This window comes from Salmo trutta, chromosome 12 (assembly GCF_901001165.1).
Source record: "Salmo trutta chromosome 12, fSalTru1.1, whole genome shotgun sequence".
Taxonomy (NCBI): Eukaryota; Metazoa; Chordata; class Actinopteri; order Salmoniformes; family Salmonidae; genus Salmo; species Salmo trutta.
In genome coordinates, this window is record NC_042968.1 from 69,494,633 (window position 1) to 69,510,505 (window position 15,873).

The following is a 15,873-nucleotide window of genomic DNA, read 5'->3' on the forward strand; positions in this document are numbered from 1 at the left end:
TCTTATAACTAGGGAAATTGTGTCACTTCTCTTGCATTCCGTGCAAGCAGTCAGGGTATATACAGCAGTTTGGGCCGCCTGACTCATTGCAAACTGTGTTTAGTCCATTTATTCCTAACAAAGGCCGTAATTAATTTGCCAGAATTGTACATAATTATGACATAACATTGAAGGTTGTGAAATGTAACAGGAATATTTAGACTTAGGGATGCCACCCGTTAGATAAAATACGGAACGGTTCCGTATTTCACTGAAATAATAAACGTTTCGTTTTCGAAATGATAGTTTCCGGATTCTACCATATTAATGACCAAAGGCTCGTATTTCTGTGTGTTATTATGTTATAATTAAGTCTATGATTTGATATTTGATAGAGCAGTCTGACTGAGCAATGGTAGGCAGCAGCAGGCTCGTAAGCATTCATTCAAACAGCACATTCGTGCATTTGCCAGCAGCTCTTCGCAATTCTTCAAGCATTGCGCTGTTTATGACTTCAAGCCTATCAACCTCCGAGATTAGGCTGGTGTAACCGATGTGAAATGGCTAGCTAGTTAGCGGGTGTGCGCTAATAGCGTTTCAAACGTCACTCGCTTTGAGACTTGGGAGTAGTTGTTCCCCTTGCTCTACATGGGTAACACTGCTTTGAGGGTGGCTGTTGTCGATATGTTCCTGGTTCGAGCCCAGGTAGGAGCGAGGAGAGGGACGGAAGCGATACTGTTACACTGGCAATACTAAAGTACCTATAAGAACATCCAATAGTCAAAGGTATATGAAATACAAATCGTATAGAGAGAAATAGTCCTATAATTCCTATAATAACTACAACCTAAAACTTCTTACCTGGGAATATTGAAGACTCATGTTAAAAGGAACCACCAGCTTTCACATGTTCTCATGTTCTGAGCAAGGAACTTAAATGTTAGCTTTTTTACATGGCACATATTGCACTTTTACTTTCTTCTCCAACACTTTGTTTTTGCATTATTTAAACCAAATTGAACATGTTTCATTATTTATTTGAGGCTAAATTGATAGTATTTATGTATTATATTAAGTTAAAATAAGTGTTCATTCAGTGTTGTTGTAATTGTCATTATTAAAAATAAATAAAAAAAATTATGAAAAAAAAATCGTCCGATTAATCGGTATCGGTGGTGAAAAGTCATAATCGGTCGACCTCTAGTAAGGGGGCAATTACTTTTTCACACAGGGGAATTGGGTATTGCATAACTTTGTTAATGAAATAAATAACATATATTTTTGTTATTTGTAAATTCAGGTTCCTTTTATCTGACAACATTCAGTATCAAAAATATGCAAAAAAAGAGAATCAGAAAAGGGCAAATACTTTGACGGCACTGTATGTAATTCAGAATGACTAATCTTGAGACTCAGAAGAAGAATTTGCTCCTTTTAGTCATGTTTTGTTGTTGTTGCCACCATGCTATTGGCTTTTTAGCCTCTGGTACTATTAGCCTATGCATTTCTTGTTTATAATTTTTGTGTATTTGTACTGTATCCGCAAGAGATTCTACTGCACTGTTACTTCAACCAGATCCTGAAACTCCTCTTTAACCTTTTCTACCGTGTCCTCCACACCACTAAGATACCATGTCTTAGCAATGTCATGATGCTTAGACTCAGCTTTTTACCTTCTTTGCTCCAAGACTCTCTGCTTTCTTCTTTGCAGCATCAAAGTCCTCTTCTTGTCCAATATTGGCCTGCAAGAAGAGAGTTTGTTACATCTAATCAACTGGTGCCTAACATATTATACTACAGCAGTGTTTCAGTGAAAATGTTTAATGTTCTCCAAACTTCATTAGCATGTTTTTTACGAGAGCACTTAGTCAGAAAATCAGAGTTTTGAATTCTGCCATAACCTCTTTGAATCAGCTATTTTCTCAAAGGAGAAGAGCATGCAAACATTTAAAAACAATATGCTACTTATCCTTCTATGTATAAAATGTCTTGCACAACTAGCTAAATTTGTTGACGCGATTGGAGAAGTAGTCTCATTTCACACAAGCATACTTTTTTCCACTTTCCCTCTTCTTGCTGCTTCTCCTCAATTACCTTTGACTTTTTTCAAAAGGAGGCCAGAGAGGACGGAGGAGAGAGGACTCAGGAGTTGAGCAAATTTAATTGAAAAAAGGCCTGTGTCTTCATCCCCGGTCCTTCTCGCCAGGGACCAAAGCCATTGCTTGTCACGGATTGGCTGCTGAAGTCCCATCGCCCACCATTTTAACATTCAGGTCACATCTATACATGATAACACTGACATGCTTCCACACAGTCTAGCAGCGCACTGCTGCTCCATGAATATCATAGGGGGTTCTCTGCTGAGATTGCAGATTAACAATGTCTTTTTTTCTTTTAAACAGTTCATAAACTAAACTAAACTAAGACTAAGACGGAAAATCGGGTGCGGAGTGAGCCGGCAACCGCAGGATTTCTGCCATTAACTTACAGCGCCTTCAGAAAGTTTAGACCCCTTGACTTTTTCCACATTTTGTTACGTAACAGCCTTAATCTAAAATGGATTATATATTTTTTAAATCCTCTGCAATCTATACACAACACCCCATAATGACAAAGCGAAAACAGAAATACCTTATTTACTAGGGATGCATGATGTATATCAGTATCTGCCGATATTAGCTAAAATGCCAACATCGGCCCGATGTCTAGTTTAACGCCGATGTGCAAAACCGATATCAAAGCTGACGTGCATACCTATATAACGTAGGTACATGATGTAATGACGCCGCGTAAAATGTTGTGCTACACGTGCAACACAGCATTCCTAACCTAGCCCACAATGTCTGCTGTGTGGATCGAACAGTCATTTGAAAGAGTAAGAAAATTTCAGCGAGACAACTCAAAGGCAAAATCCATTAACACCAAGATAATGGAATTCATTGCCCTTGACAATCAACCCTTCACTGTCGTGGGTGATGTTGGCTTTCACCGACTGGTCGAGCACCGGTACACGCTGCCCTACCGGAGTTACACAGTAATAGCATCACTGCTATTAGCTTCACGACATACTATGGAACGCCGTTTGGGTCTTTACATGTCAAAAAAGATACACGTCAAATAACACAGTTCTATTATAGAATGTTGTGTGTTCTGAATGTGCACATGCAAGCCAAGCGCCACCACTACTATCAGTACCACTGTCAAAGCTAAACAAAAAAAGTCTGCAAACAAGTAAACACCGGCAACGAACGATGTGTTTAGAATACCGCGTTGGTAATAAAGCATCATTTGTTCGACTGCAAGTTCTAGGGTAGCTAGCTTGGTACCTAGCTAGCACCAATACAACCAGCCTGAAAACAATGACCAGTAGAAACTGCAGTCATTTTCATTATTCTTAGCAATGATTTAGGAATCCTTGTGAGTAAGTATTAGCTAGGTAGCCACTTGCTGTTCGCCTATTTAAATTGAACTTCAGTTCATGAAAATAAATGGCGCGCCTGCTACTCCAAGACAGAATTGTGTCGAGGCACAGATCTGGGGAAGGGTACCAAAACATTTCTGCAGCATTGAAGGTCCCAAGAACACAGTGGCCTCCATCATTCTTAAATGGAAGAACTTTGGAACCACCAAGACTCTTCCTAGAGCTGGCAGATGGAAGCCACTCCTCAGTAAAAGACACATGACAGCCTGCTTGGAGTTTGCCAAAAGGCACCTAAAGGACTCTCAGACCATGAGAAACGAGATTATCTGGTCTGATGAAATCAAGATTGAACTCTTTTGCCTGAATGCCAAGCGTCACATCTGGAGTAAACCAAAAACCATTCCTACGGTGAAGCATGGTGGTGGCAGCATCATGCTGTGGGGTTGTTTTTCAGAGGCAGGGACTGGGAGACACATCAGGATTGAGGCAAAGATGAACGGAGCAGAGAGATCCTTGATGAAAACCTGGTCCAGAGAGCTCAGGACCTCAAGACAGGGGTGAAGGTTCACCTTCCAACAGGACAACAACCCTAAGCACACAGCCAAGACAATGCAGGAGTGGCTTCGGGACAAGGCTCTGAATGTCTTTGAGTGGCCCAGCCTGAGCCCACTTGAACCCGATCAAACATCTCTGGAGAGACCTGGAAATAACTGTGCAGCAACGCTTCCCATCCAACCTGACAGAGCTTGAGAGGATCTGCAGAGAAGAATGGGAGAAACTCCCCTAATACAGGTGTGCCAAGCTTGTAGCATCATACCTCAGAAGACTCAACGCTGAAGTCGCTGCCAAAGGTGCTTCAACAAAGTACCCAGTAAAGGGTCTGAATACTTATGTAAATGTGATGAATGTATTATAAATGTACAACATTTTCCAAAGACCTGTTTTTGCTTTGTCATTATGGGGTAATGTTTGTAGATTGATGAGTGAAAAAAAAAAAAAAAAAACATTTCATCCATGTTAGAATAAGGTTGTAACAAAACATGTAAAAAGGTCAAGGGGTCTGAATACTTTCCGAATGCACTGTAGATACCATTGACTGCCGTTGTGCCTTTGAGCAAGGCACTTCACCCCCTACAATTACTCAAATGGTGCTGCACTGCAGCTGACCCATAGCTTTCAGGCCCTTAGTGTGTGTCGGGTTGTGAGCATAAAGACATCTGTTCTCTGCAAGTTCATGGACAATAAAGTACAACTCACTCATTTAATCAACTAAAAAAATAAACTATTTTTTTTGGGGGGGGGACAAACCATTGTTCCACACAACTGAGGTAGCTGTGCCTGTCTTTGTCTGCCTCTGTGGTATTCTGAATGCTTGCTTGGCAGAGGTTTTTCTATCACAACCTAACATGAGCAGACAGGGATTTCAACAAGAAAAACAGGTTGCCGATTGGTACAGTGCCTTCCTGTCCGCCCAAAACCAACAGGAGGTGCCATAGCCCTTCGGCATACCCACCCCTTTCTCTAGCCAGACAATGAATGAACAGTTACATGAGAAAATTCTGCATTATGTGCAGTTCTGAACTGGCCGAAGGGCAAAAAGTTAATCTAGACTGCTTTTCACCAGCATTGTGCAGCCAGATAGCACTTTTGTAGGGGGTTAACTCACTGCTATGGTGAATGAATCCCTTCTTTACAAATATCTAATACTGCATGAAATGAACATTCACTGGGGTTTCAGCTGCACAAGTGAAATATTTAAGCTCTAATAGGTTGACCTACAATAAAGGAGAGCACCAACTGGATGGCTGTGTGCTGTCCGACCCCAAGTTATATTGTCCCCACCTGTCACACACACAGACTTGTCCCACATATAGCTACTTGTGTGTGTTCCTTACCAAGAATGTGATGACATCATATCCCTCTTCCTTCAACCACACCAAGATACAGGAGGTGTCCAGTCCTCCGCTGTAGGCCAGAACCACTGTGCCTTTCGACATGATGATGATATTCAAATGATGCAGTCAAAGGGGGCTGTTGTGTCTGGGAGAGAATTATACAAGGAAAATACAGAATTTTTCCATACAGAAAATTAATTGGAATAATACAATTACGGAAATCTCCAGTCATCTTCTATCCTGAACACACTGGCGTATTCATAAGGCTGTGACTGGATGCAGGGTGGAAAATGGAAGGATGATGACATCCATCCATTTTCCTGAAAGAATATCATTTTGGAAACTAGTAGCAATCTCCAATCACATTACAATGACTGTGGTTACAAACACCAGTAAATATTTAATGGAGAGCAGGTTCCAAATGCTTGCACTCATAAATGCGCACATGTAAACCACGCATGTTATACTATTAAGTATTTTACTGTTATTCAACACCTGTTGAACACCTGAAGCATGTGGCAAATAACATTTGCTTATTAGCAACCTAGTTGGCTAGCTGGCTAACACGCTTCACTGAAATACCAACTGTTGCATTCGAATCAGTAGTTTGTTAGCTACCATGGACTCAATAATCAGCAGCAATCACGCACGATATGACCGTTTTCCCGTTTGATATTTTGATAGCAAGCCAAATGTAAAGTTAAATATTTAAAATATAGGTGTCGCCATTTTACAATGATATATGTATTTACCGTTGTAAAAGCTGGACTGGGCGAAATGAAGTAGTCTTCTCTCCAGTCCTGTCTCCACGATGAACGGAACGCGTGTGCAAATGCATTGGCCAGTGCGCAAGATTTTGTATACAGCTGCAGCCTTTCACTAATAGTATCGCCATCTACTGGCCGTGGTTTATTACCGTATATGTGAACTCCTCCTTTCTTTCCTCACTCCCATTCCTTTCCCCCTTTCCTAACTTCCTTTCCTTTCCGCTCTACTGGCCGTTGTTAACCCCTACCACATACAAGTGAACTCCTCATTTTCTTTCCTAGGTTCCTTTCTGCATTTCTTTGCTCCCCTTTCCTAGCTCCTTTAATTTTCTTCCTTTCCTGTCTACTGGCTGTGGTTAATTCCTACCACATACATGTGAACTCCTTTTCTTTCCTAGATTCCTTTCCTCACTCCCTTTTCATTTAATATCCAAGCTACCTTTCTTTTCCTCCTTTACTAGCTTCATTTCCTAATTTCCTTTAATTCCCTACCTCCCTTCCTCATGTCCTTCCTAGCTTATTCCTTTAGAGGAAAGAAAATTAAGGAAGCAAGGAAAGGGAACTAGGATAGGTGGAAATTAACAAGGAAAGGAGATAAGGAAAGTGAGATAGGGATGGAGGGAAGAAAAGGAAGCTAGGAAAGGAAAAGTTCACATGTATGTGGTAGGGATTAACCACAGCCAGTAGGGGAAAGGAAGTTAGGAAAAGAGGAAAGGAAAGGAAGCGAGGAAAGGATGAAAGGAATATAGAAAAGTAGGAGTTCACATGTATGTGGTAGGGATTAACCACAGCCAGAAGATGGCAATAGTATTGGTTTTATGGGAGTACCCCAAAACTCTACCTAGGCCCCAGGCTCTTCTCAATTTACATCAACAACATAGCTCAGGCAGTAGGAAGCTCTCATCCATTTATATGCAGATGATAGTCTTATACTCAGCTGGCCCCTCCCCGGATTTTGTGTTAAATGCTCTACAACAAGCTTTCTCTACCCTTAACCTTGTTCGGAACAACTCCAAAACAAAGGTCATGTGGTTTGGTAAGAAGAATGCCCCTCTCCCCACAGGTGTGATTACTACCTCTGAGGGTTTTGAGCTTGAGGTAGTCACCTCATATAAGTACTTGGTAGTATGGCTAGATGGTACACTGTCCTTCTCTCAGCACATATCAAAGCTGCAGGCTAAAGTTAAATCTAGACTTGGTTTACTCTATCGTAATCGCTCCTCTTTCACCCCAGCTGCCAAACTAACCCTGATTCAGATGACCATCCTACCCATGCTAGATTACGGAGACGTAATTTATAGATCGGCGGGTAAGGGTGCTCTAGAGCGGCTAGATGTTCTTTACCATTCGGCCATCAGATTTGCCACCAATGCTCCTTATAGGACACATCACTGCACTCTATACTCTTCTGTAAACTGGTCATCTTTGTATACCTGTTGCAAGACCCACTGGTTGATGCTTATTTACAAAACCCTCTTAGGCCTCACTCTCCCCTATCTGAGATATCTACTGCAGCCCTCATCCTCCACATAAAACACCGTTCTGACAGTCACATTCTGTTAAAAGTCCCCAAAGCACACACATCCCTGCATCGGTCGTTTTTTCAGTTCGCTGCAGCTAGCGACTGGAAAGAGCTACAACAATCACTCAAACTGGACAGTTTTATCTCAATCTCTTCAAAGACTCAATCATTGACACTCTTACTGACAGTTGTGGCTGCTTTACGTGATGTGTTGTCTCTACCTTCTAGCCCTTTGTGCTGTTGTCTGTGCCCAATGATTTGATCCATGTTGTGTCGCTACCATGTTGTTGTCATGTGTTGCTATCATGCTGTGTTATGTGTTGCTGCCTTGCGGTGTTGTTTTCTTAGGTCTCTCTTTATGTAGTGTTGTCTCTCTTGTCGTGATGTGTTTTGTCCTATATTTATATATTTTTTAATCCCAGCCCCTGTCCCCGCAGGAGGCCTTTTGCCTTTGTGGTAGGCCGATCATTGCAAATAAGAATTTGTTGACTTGCCTAGTTAAATAAAAAGAAATGTGTCAGAAGGGGAAGACCGGCCCCTGGTTGTGAGTTCAGCCAAAGATTAATACAGCAAGAATGATAAACTCAATATAAAAAGACCCATTTTCAGATCAAGCTGATGCTTTTTTGCAATTTTCCATGACCTCAGAAAAACAATTAAAAATACTATATAAACTTCTGAAAATCAATAAACTTAAGATTTTTATTTCCTTATACAGTATAAAGCAAAAACACTGAACAAAGGAAAAAGGGTGATTGCTGACTCTTCAGTTCTGCTTGCTTCTTTAGATTGTAGAATATGGCGTTTCACAAATGTCAAACTCCCACTACTGCCCTGTTAAAATACAGTTACTAGTTAGGCATTTGCCCTAGATGTACAAAACAAAGAGCCCCAAAAAAGAGTTCTGGTGCTAACAATTGTTTCAATATTCAATCAAGCACAACTTCAATCCACCATTTTGAATAGTAGTATACAATGCACACATCCCCCACAACTCATCTCCATATGCAATCCATTAGTCACAGCCATGGGACTGGATGTGTGTAAGGATGAGGCCTGGGGCTTCTGAAAAGCGGGGAAGATGGCAACCTATAGAGTGAGGGAGAATCGTATCGTATTCAGTGCCTGAGGTCTCAGTATTGATATGAGCAAGTCACAGATGGTCCAACAAGCAGGAAAAGATTGGCGTCTTCCTTGGCCAGCAAACTGATACACCTACTCACCACTGTTTTTCAGCTATTCACAAAAAACTGTTTCTTTCTGAAAGGTTATGATAACATCCATAAATACATTGTGATATTCATACCTCTCCAACACAGAAACAAGATATTTTTTTCATCCACCCATCACTCATGAATTAGTTACTTTGCACTTAACCAGTTTATTAAAAATCTGACTTTTTCCTTGCCACCAAAATAAAGGGGACATAAATAGGTGTATAAAATAATCCAGTAACGACCATATTGACCTCATAAAAACAAACAGCAGCTGGAAAACAAAATGTGAAAAAAGAAAAGGAGGAGACAGAACGGTGGAGGGAGAGGTTGCTGTGGATGGTCAGGAAAATGACGAGTACCCTGGGGGTCCTTGTGTGTCCTGGGGTTAGTGGTGTTTGTGCATATCCCTCTCCCTACCACTCCTTCTTCTTCTCGTCCATGGACACCCCGCCGGGCCCCAGTGCTACGACCAACAGCAGCCCTCCGATGACGGACGTGGTCTGGAAGAAGTCGTACTTGAGGAAGTCATGCATAGGCTTGTAGGCGGGCACCGTCCAAAAGGCGTTGAAGTAGACGTTGATGGCCAGCAGCCATATTACCAGGGTCAGGGCAGCCAGCTTGGTCTTGAAGCCAATGGCCACCAGGATGATGAGAGCTGTGCCCACCATGTTCTGGAGGATCTGGGGGAGTGGAGAGGGACACATGGGTCAGGAGTCAGACTGAACCACCAATGCTACTGTACAACCATTGCAGCAGATCCTGTCTAATGGAATGCGGCACTTAGGCCGTCAAATTTCTAAATACCATACAATACTAAAATTATTGTTTATAATCTCAACAAAAACTATCAAAACCCCACATGCATCAAAGCCAGGACCGAGAGACTGAAAAACAGCTTCTCAGACTTAGCCATCACTAGCCAGCTACCACCCGGTTACTCAACCCTGCACCTTTGAGGCTGCTGCCAAATATACATAGACATGGAATCACTGGCCACTTTAATAATGTTTACATACTGTACTGCTTTACTCACCTCATATACTGTATTCTATTCTACTGTATTTTAGTCAATGCCACTGACATTGCTCGTGCTAATATATATTTCAGAATTGATATATTTCTTAATTCCATTATTTCTCTTTAGATGTGTGTATTGTTGTGAACTGTTATATACTACTGCACTGTCGGAACGAGGAACCCAAGCATTTCGCTACACCGTGTATGTGACCAATAGAATTTGATTTAATGCAACTCAGCTTGATCTCCACATATTTCCATGAGAAAATGCATTACACAGCTTATTCTCCTCCGGCTTTAGTCCCTGCTGAGTGGTACCATAGAGGCAGGGTGGTGGCCTACTCACCGAGAAGAAGCTGGGGTCAAAGTGCAGCAGGGTCATGAACATGAGCACCAACAGGACTCTCCCTCCCAGCTGCATGTACTGCTTTGGTGAGCTCTCCCCCATGGAGGGGACGCCAGCGAACATGCTCTTCCCTTCTGAACGTGACTCCGCTAGTAACAGCAGGAGTCCACCACCAAGAGCAAGGTTCCTGATAGAGGAATGGGGGGGGGGGGGGGTGAGGAAGACATTGTGTAGGAAGAGAGGGGAAATAAGACCAATACTTAGTTCAGCGCAGTGCTGCAGTACTCGAGTCTGACTCGAGTCCCGATTTTCATGACTTGTGACTTGCCTTCTTGTGACTTGTATTTTCACTTGGACTGGATAGGCTACTATGATAAGCAGAATATTAGCAGCAGTGGATGTGCTCAGCAGCGAGGGGTCTGGAAGGAAGCGCCACACACAGCCTACATCAGCTGGTGAGCTGAGGGAGCGCAAGCGATGATTGTGGGAAGGCAGACTCCGCTCCGATCATTGGCTACACATCACGCAAGCGACTCTCTTGCTTCCCAGTAACCACCAGTCACCAGTCTACTATTTAGCTTTGCCTGGTTAAGAAACACAAACTGCTTTACAAAATTGAAAACACTAGTTTTGCTATTCAACTCAATACAACAGTTTAGCCATTAGTCTCTCTCTGGCCTTGAGTATAGAAAAGTAGTCCATCTTTGAATGTGTTGCCTCGCCATACCCTTCCACTGCCCCCTGCATCCCATGGCCACGTTCTGATAAGCATCTCTTCACTTTTCATTTTGCAAGAACAAACATTACACACTATCAGTGGGCAATTAAAAGAAAAGTAGCTGAAAGCCTGACTTATCATTAATTTATGTAGTAAATAAGTAGTGAAACACAAGACTTGAGTAGAACTTGTGAGCTGGTGATGAATAGTAAATTAGTTGTATTTATTTTTTTATGAGAGAGTGGTCATCTGGTGGCTACTAGACACAATTGCATAAGTCCTATTATAAATTGATGGACTCGTGACTCGACCATTGGTGACTCGGACTTCAGCCATAAGGGCTATTGACTCGACTGACTCGTGCATAGGGGACTTGTGACTCAACCTCAAGGTTTAGTGACTCGACTGCAACACTGGTTCAATGTATGGGGGTATAAAATTAGTGGGACAGACAGACAGTGGAAAACGTACCTAAGGTTTTAAGACACTTAAACTAATAGAATTGGTCACATACAAGAGTCTAAAGTCAATTGCATATTTTCAATTTAATATGTAAAAATATTATTCATGAACTTATTGGAAGAGACCTACCTCATCAGAAATTTTATATCCCATAAAATACTGTATGCAACCGTCTGGAAAAAACAAGTAAAAGAAATTCAGCATGAAATATTACACAGACAGAAATTCATGAACATAGCCAGTGTCCGGGTTGTCAGCCATTTGAATTGTCAGCCCAAAATCACAGAAAGGTGCATGAAATGCAGTGCCAATAGATGAGATATTTCCTCACCTGTAGAGCTATGACTCCAAATAATCCAAAGCAGGCATACTGTACAAAATTTCTACTGAGGATAAGGACACAGCCACCTGTTGCAGCGGGGGAAAAAAGAAAGGCAGAAGGTTAGGATTGCAGAAACTCCTTCAATTGAACCACACAACTGTACCACATCTTCCCCAAAAGGGGTGGCATTCCCACTTAATACAACTACTGTATCTTTCCCCAGCTTTCAAAGACAGCATGGGGTCATCATTCTACAGTCTTAGGCCCACACCACACTAACCGCTCAAATTAGTCGATAGTTAATAAATGATCACGTCATGGGGATTGGGAAGGAACCCAGATTGACTTTCTACTGAACAGGGTTTTTTCAATCCATGCATGGACCCTATCTGGACCCATGCAGATCGCTGTATGTTTACATTGATGACACAAACAGGCTAATGATCCCAGCCTTGCTCACCAAGCTGTCCTGTGAGGTTGAGCAGCACAAAGCAAGTGGCCAGGAAGTAGCCACAGCCCCACGTCGCCTCGATGTAGTCCTTTTGCTCGTTCCACTGGAACCACATACGGATGCCGTCCTCCAGGAAGGTGCTGATTAGACACAGCCGAGCCAGGTGAGGCAGGTACTGCTTCGTCACCCGCAAGAACTGGGTGAGAGAGGGGAAAGGAACATTTAGGCCAACATTTGGCATACAGTACAATGTCATTTCAGCAGACAGTAGCATTGAAGCAATTCGGGAGAAGAGAGAGTAGGCCAGCTGGTAGCATTTCAGCAGGGAAAAAGATGATATATATATATATATTTTTTTAACTCCCCTTTTCTCCCCAATTTTGATCTTGTCTCATCGCTGCAACTCCCCAACGGACTCAGGAGGCTAAGGTTGAGTCATGCGTCCTATGAAACATGACCCGCCAAACCGCACTTCTTAACACCAGCCCGCTTAACCCGGAAGCCAGACTCACCAGTGTGTCGGAGGAAACACTGTTCATCTGACGACCGAGGTCAGCCTGCACGTGCCTGGCCCGCCACAAGGAGTCGCTAGAGCGCGATGAGCCAAGACCCCCCGGCCAAACCCTCCCCTAATGCGGAGCCAATTGTGCACTGGCCTATGGGACTCCCGATCACGGCCGGTTGTGATACAGCCTGGGATCGAAACCGGGTCTGTAGTGACACCTCTAGTACTGCAATGCAGTGCCTTAGACCGCTGCGCCACTCGGGAGGCCCTAGAAGATGGTATATTTAATGACAAGTTGGACCAATACAGGCTCTCATAGAAAAGCACCCTGCTTTGTGTCAGTCTCAAAGTACTACAGTACTAGGTTAGAAACATCTGCAGATACCGCAAGGCTCTCCAGGGGGTGGTGCAGTCTGCACAACGCATCACTGGGGGCACCCTACCTGCCCTCCAGGACACCTACAGCACCCAAGGCCAAAAAGATCAAGGACAACCACCCGAGCCACTGCCTGTTCACCATGCTACCATCCAGAAGGCGAGGTCAGTACAGGTGCATCAAAGCTGTGACCGAGAGACTGAAAAACAGCTTCTATATCAAGGCCATCAGACTGTTAACAGCCATCACAAGCACAGCGAGACTGCTGCCTACATAGACTTGAAATCATTGGCCACTTTAATAAATGATTCACTAGTCACTTCAATAATGCCACTTTAATAATGTTTACATATGTTGCATTACTCATCTCATATGTATATACTTTATTTCATACCATCTTGCCTAAGCTGCTCTGTCATTGCTCATCCATATATTTATATTCTTATTCCATTCCTTTACTTAGATTTGTGTGTATTAGATAGTTGTTGTGGAATTGTTAGATTACATGTTAGATATTTCTGCACTGTCGGAACTAGAAGCACAAGCATTTTGCTACACTCGCAATAACATCTGCTAACCATGTGTATGTGATCAATAAAGTTTGATTTGAGATTCTTTAAATTCTGCATAATAAATAGCTCCTGTTTCAGATTATTAGCACCTGTGACTACCCTGTGTGTGAAATCAATCCCTGCTCACTTTGTTCAACTTGAACAAAAACCAACTGCCCTACATTCAATAAACCTCCATATATTGGCATTCCTCCAATACTTTGGAACTGATCATTGTCTACCTATTAAAGTACACCAGAAGAACAATAACCATCCCACAACACCTCCCACCATACAGTACACATCAGCACTGCCTGGTTCGAGGTGGCCTATCACAGTTCAACAACTCCCACGTCATTCATAGAGCACACGAATGGGAGGGACTAACAGCCAATCAGAGAGGACCTAAAAGGTGCTGCTAAAGCCTAGTTGAGTAGCCTACATTAGATCATAACTGTTTGCTTACAGCTTATTGGTGAGGAATTTTCAGCACTGCCTTGTTAAAATGTAGGACAGGCCTATCCTAAGACATGTTTCATGGCACAGCAATTTAAGAGGTGAAATTTCCAGACTATGCTATTTTACAGCAATGCTAAAATGTCAATGGTGTGAACTAAATATTTGGTATCAGCTGGCGATTATTCAAAACAGTGTTCAATAAAGTAGCAGGCCTATGTTACACCTTTACTTAATGTCTGTCCTGAGAGTATGTAAACTGGGCAAACAGAAAAGTTCACATGGATAGTGGTAGGCTATAGAATGAGAGGAAATAGCCCAGGTCTTGAAATATTGTGACTTCCTATCCACTGAAATACAGCACGATAGGGTTGTATTCATTTGACTCCCAGTCCAATCTTCAACCTGGGTAACAGCTCTGTAACCGGAACTATGGCTCTTGACACGGTCCCCTTATAGATCAGAATTCCAAGGGGATTGCAATTTCATCCACAGGGCAAAAAGCTAGACTTACCAAAGGGGCATACACGAATTTGTTAACTTTTTCTGCCTCTGTCTTGTACATTACACAACACTCTTGTGTTCTTACACACACTTCATTATAAGAGTTGAGTGTGGTTTCTCTGTGGGGGAGTGAATTTGCACAGGTCTTTGCATAGACAGTCAACTATAGTGTGTTACTGTGTGGCTAGTTGAGAATTCTTAACTCCACAACTCCATTGAGAATGAGATGTGAAGTAGTACGGTAACGTTAGCTTGCTACATATCGTGGAGTTGAGAATTCTAAGCGACTGTGTGGCCAGAATTGCATCATTAACTAGTTAACCGGGAATTATGAATTTGAATCATTGCTTCCAAGTTCACTGGCTAGGTAGCTTGCATGTGAGCTACCTAAATACAAATAGCTAAGGAAAGCACTATAATATGTGCAGTTGTATTCTGCTGCAGTAATTAGATACATCATGCTACCTAACGCGTTTGATAGTTGGCAAGCTATGTCTACCTAACGTTATCTAGCAAATAATGCGTGTAACTAGCTAATTGCGCAAGTAATATTAGCTAGCTAGCTAGATATAAATGAATAACTCACTCAGGCAGCTGTGGCTACCTAGCTAGAACCCGCTGTTCCTCTGAATCGGTCTGAAAAGTTAGCAACCTAGCTAGCAAGCCATTAGCTAGCTAACAACTAACTTTAGCCTGTGAAACAACGAAGTTAGCTACCTGATCCGCCACATCTTCGGCTCGACTCATAAGCTCCTCCTGCCCCATGTCTAAAGAAACTGAGGCTTAGTGCTATAAGTCAAGAAACTATTAATTAGCTAATACAGAAGTCTTCTGCCTCCGATATTTACTTCAGCAAGTCTTGCCGGTCTCAATGAAGAGAAGGCCGCCTCTGCCCCACAATGCTTCACGTTGCTACGATGGCCACCGTAGTTGCGCTATCGACTGCTGTGTGCCACGTACACTAATCCAGGGGTTCGTCGTTATGCCATGTTTGCGTCATGTAAACACAAGTTGGCACAATTAGCTGAGACCATTCCTAATTGACATTAGACAAGATGGCCTACTGTAGTGTATCATGCAGCATCTTCAATGTGACTCAATACTGGCATGTTACAGACTGATAAATTTTTTTCATACTCTATGAGGATAAGATCACATTTTACTATTCTATAGTTAGCTACTAAATATGGACTATTTTGAATATTGGGGTACTTTTATTATACTGTTTAATGACAGAATTTCTGGAGAAGAGTGAGGTAGTAAGTGGACAGAAAAATAATGCATGATATCTTAAATCCCATATTGAAAATGAACATACTTTTCAACATAATCTCAGAAAAAGTTTTTTTTATTTATTTACCAAA

The 15,873-nt window shown here is 42.3% G+C and overlaps 2 protein-coding genes across 2 annotated transcripts in view; both read right to left on the reverse strand.

The window, feature by feature from the left end:
* ass1 (argininosuccinate synthase 1) overlaps positions 1–6,172 on the reverse strand; it is a 34,299-nt gene extending 28,127 nt beyond the window's left edge. The window contains exons 1-3 of the mRNA XM_029769363.1: positions 6,048–6,172; positions 5,296–5,440; positions 1,653–1,721 (exon numbers count right to left, since the gene is read on the reverse strand). Of these exons, the coding sequence (XP_029625223.1) occupies positions 1,653–1,721; positions 5,296–5,397 (171 nt within the window). The 5' untranslated portion in view covers positions 5,398–5,440; positions 6,048–6,172. The remainder of the gene's footprint in view (positions 1–1,652; positions 1,722–5,295; positions 5,441–6,047) is intronic.
* A 2,090-nt stretch (positions 6,173–8,262) lies between these two features.
* surf4 (surfeit 4) lies at positions 8,263–15,425 on the reverse strand. The gene is made up of 6 exons (XM_029769364.1): positions 15,227–15,425; positions 12,127–12,313; positions 11,676–11,752; positions 11,474–11,517; positions 10,165–10,351; positions 8,263–9,481 (listed from the first exon to the last, which is right to left on the reverse strand). Exons 1-6 carry the CDS (start codon positions 15,272–15,274, stop codon positions 9,215–9,217), a joined length of 810 nt encoding a protein of 269 aa, XP_029625224.1. The 5' UTR covers positions 15,275–15,425; the 3' UTR covers positions 8,263–9,214.
* Positions 15,426–15,873: the final 448 nt, after the last annotated feature.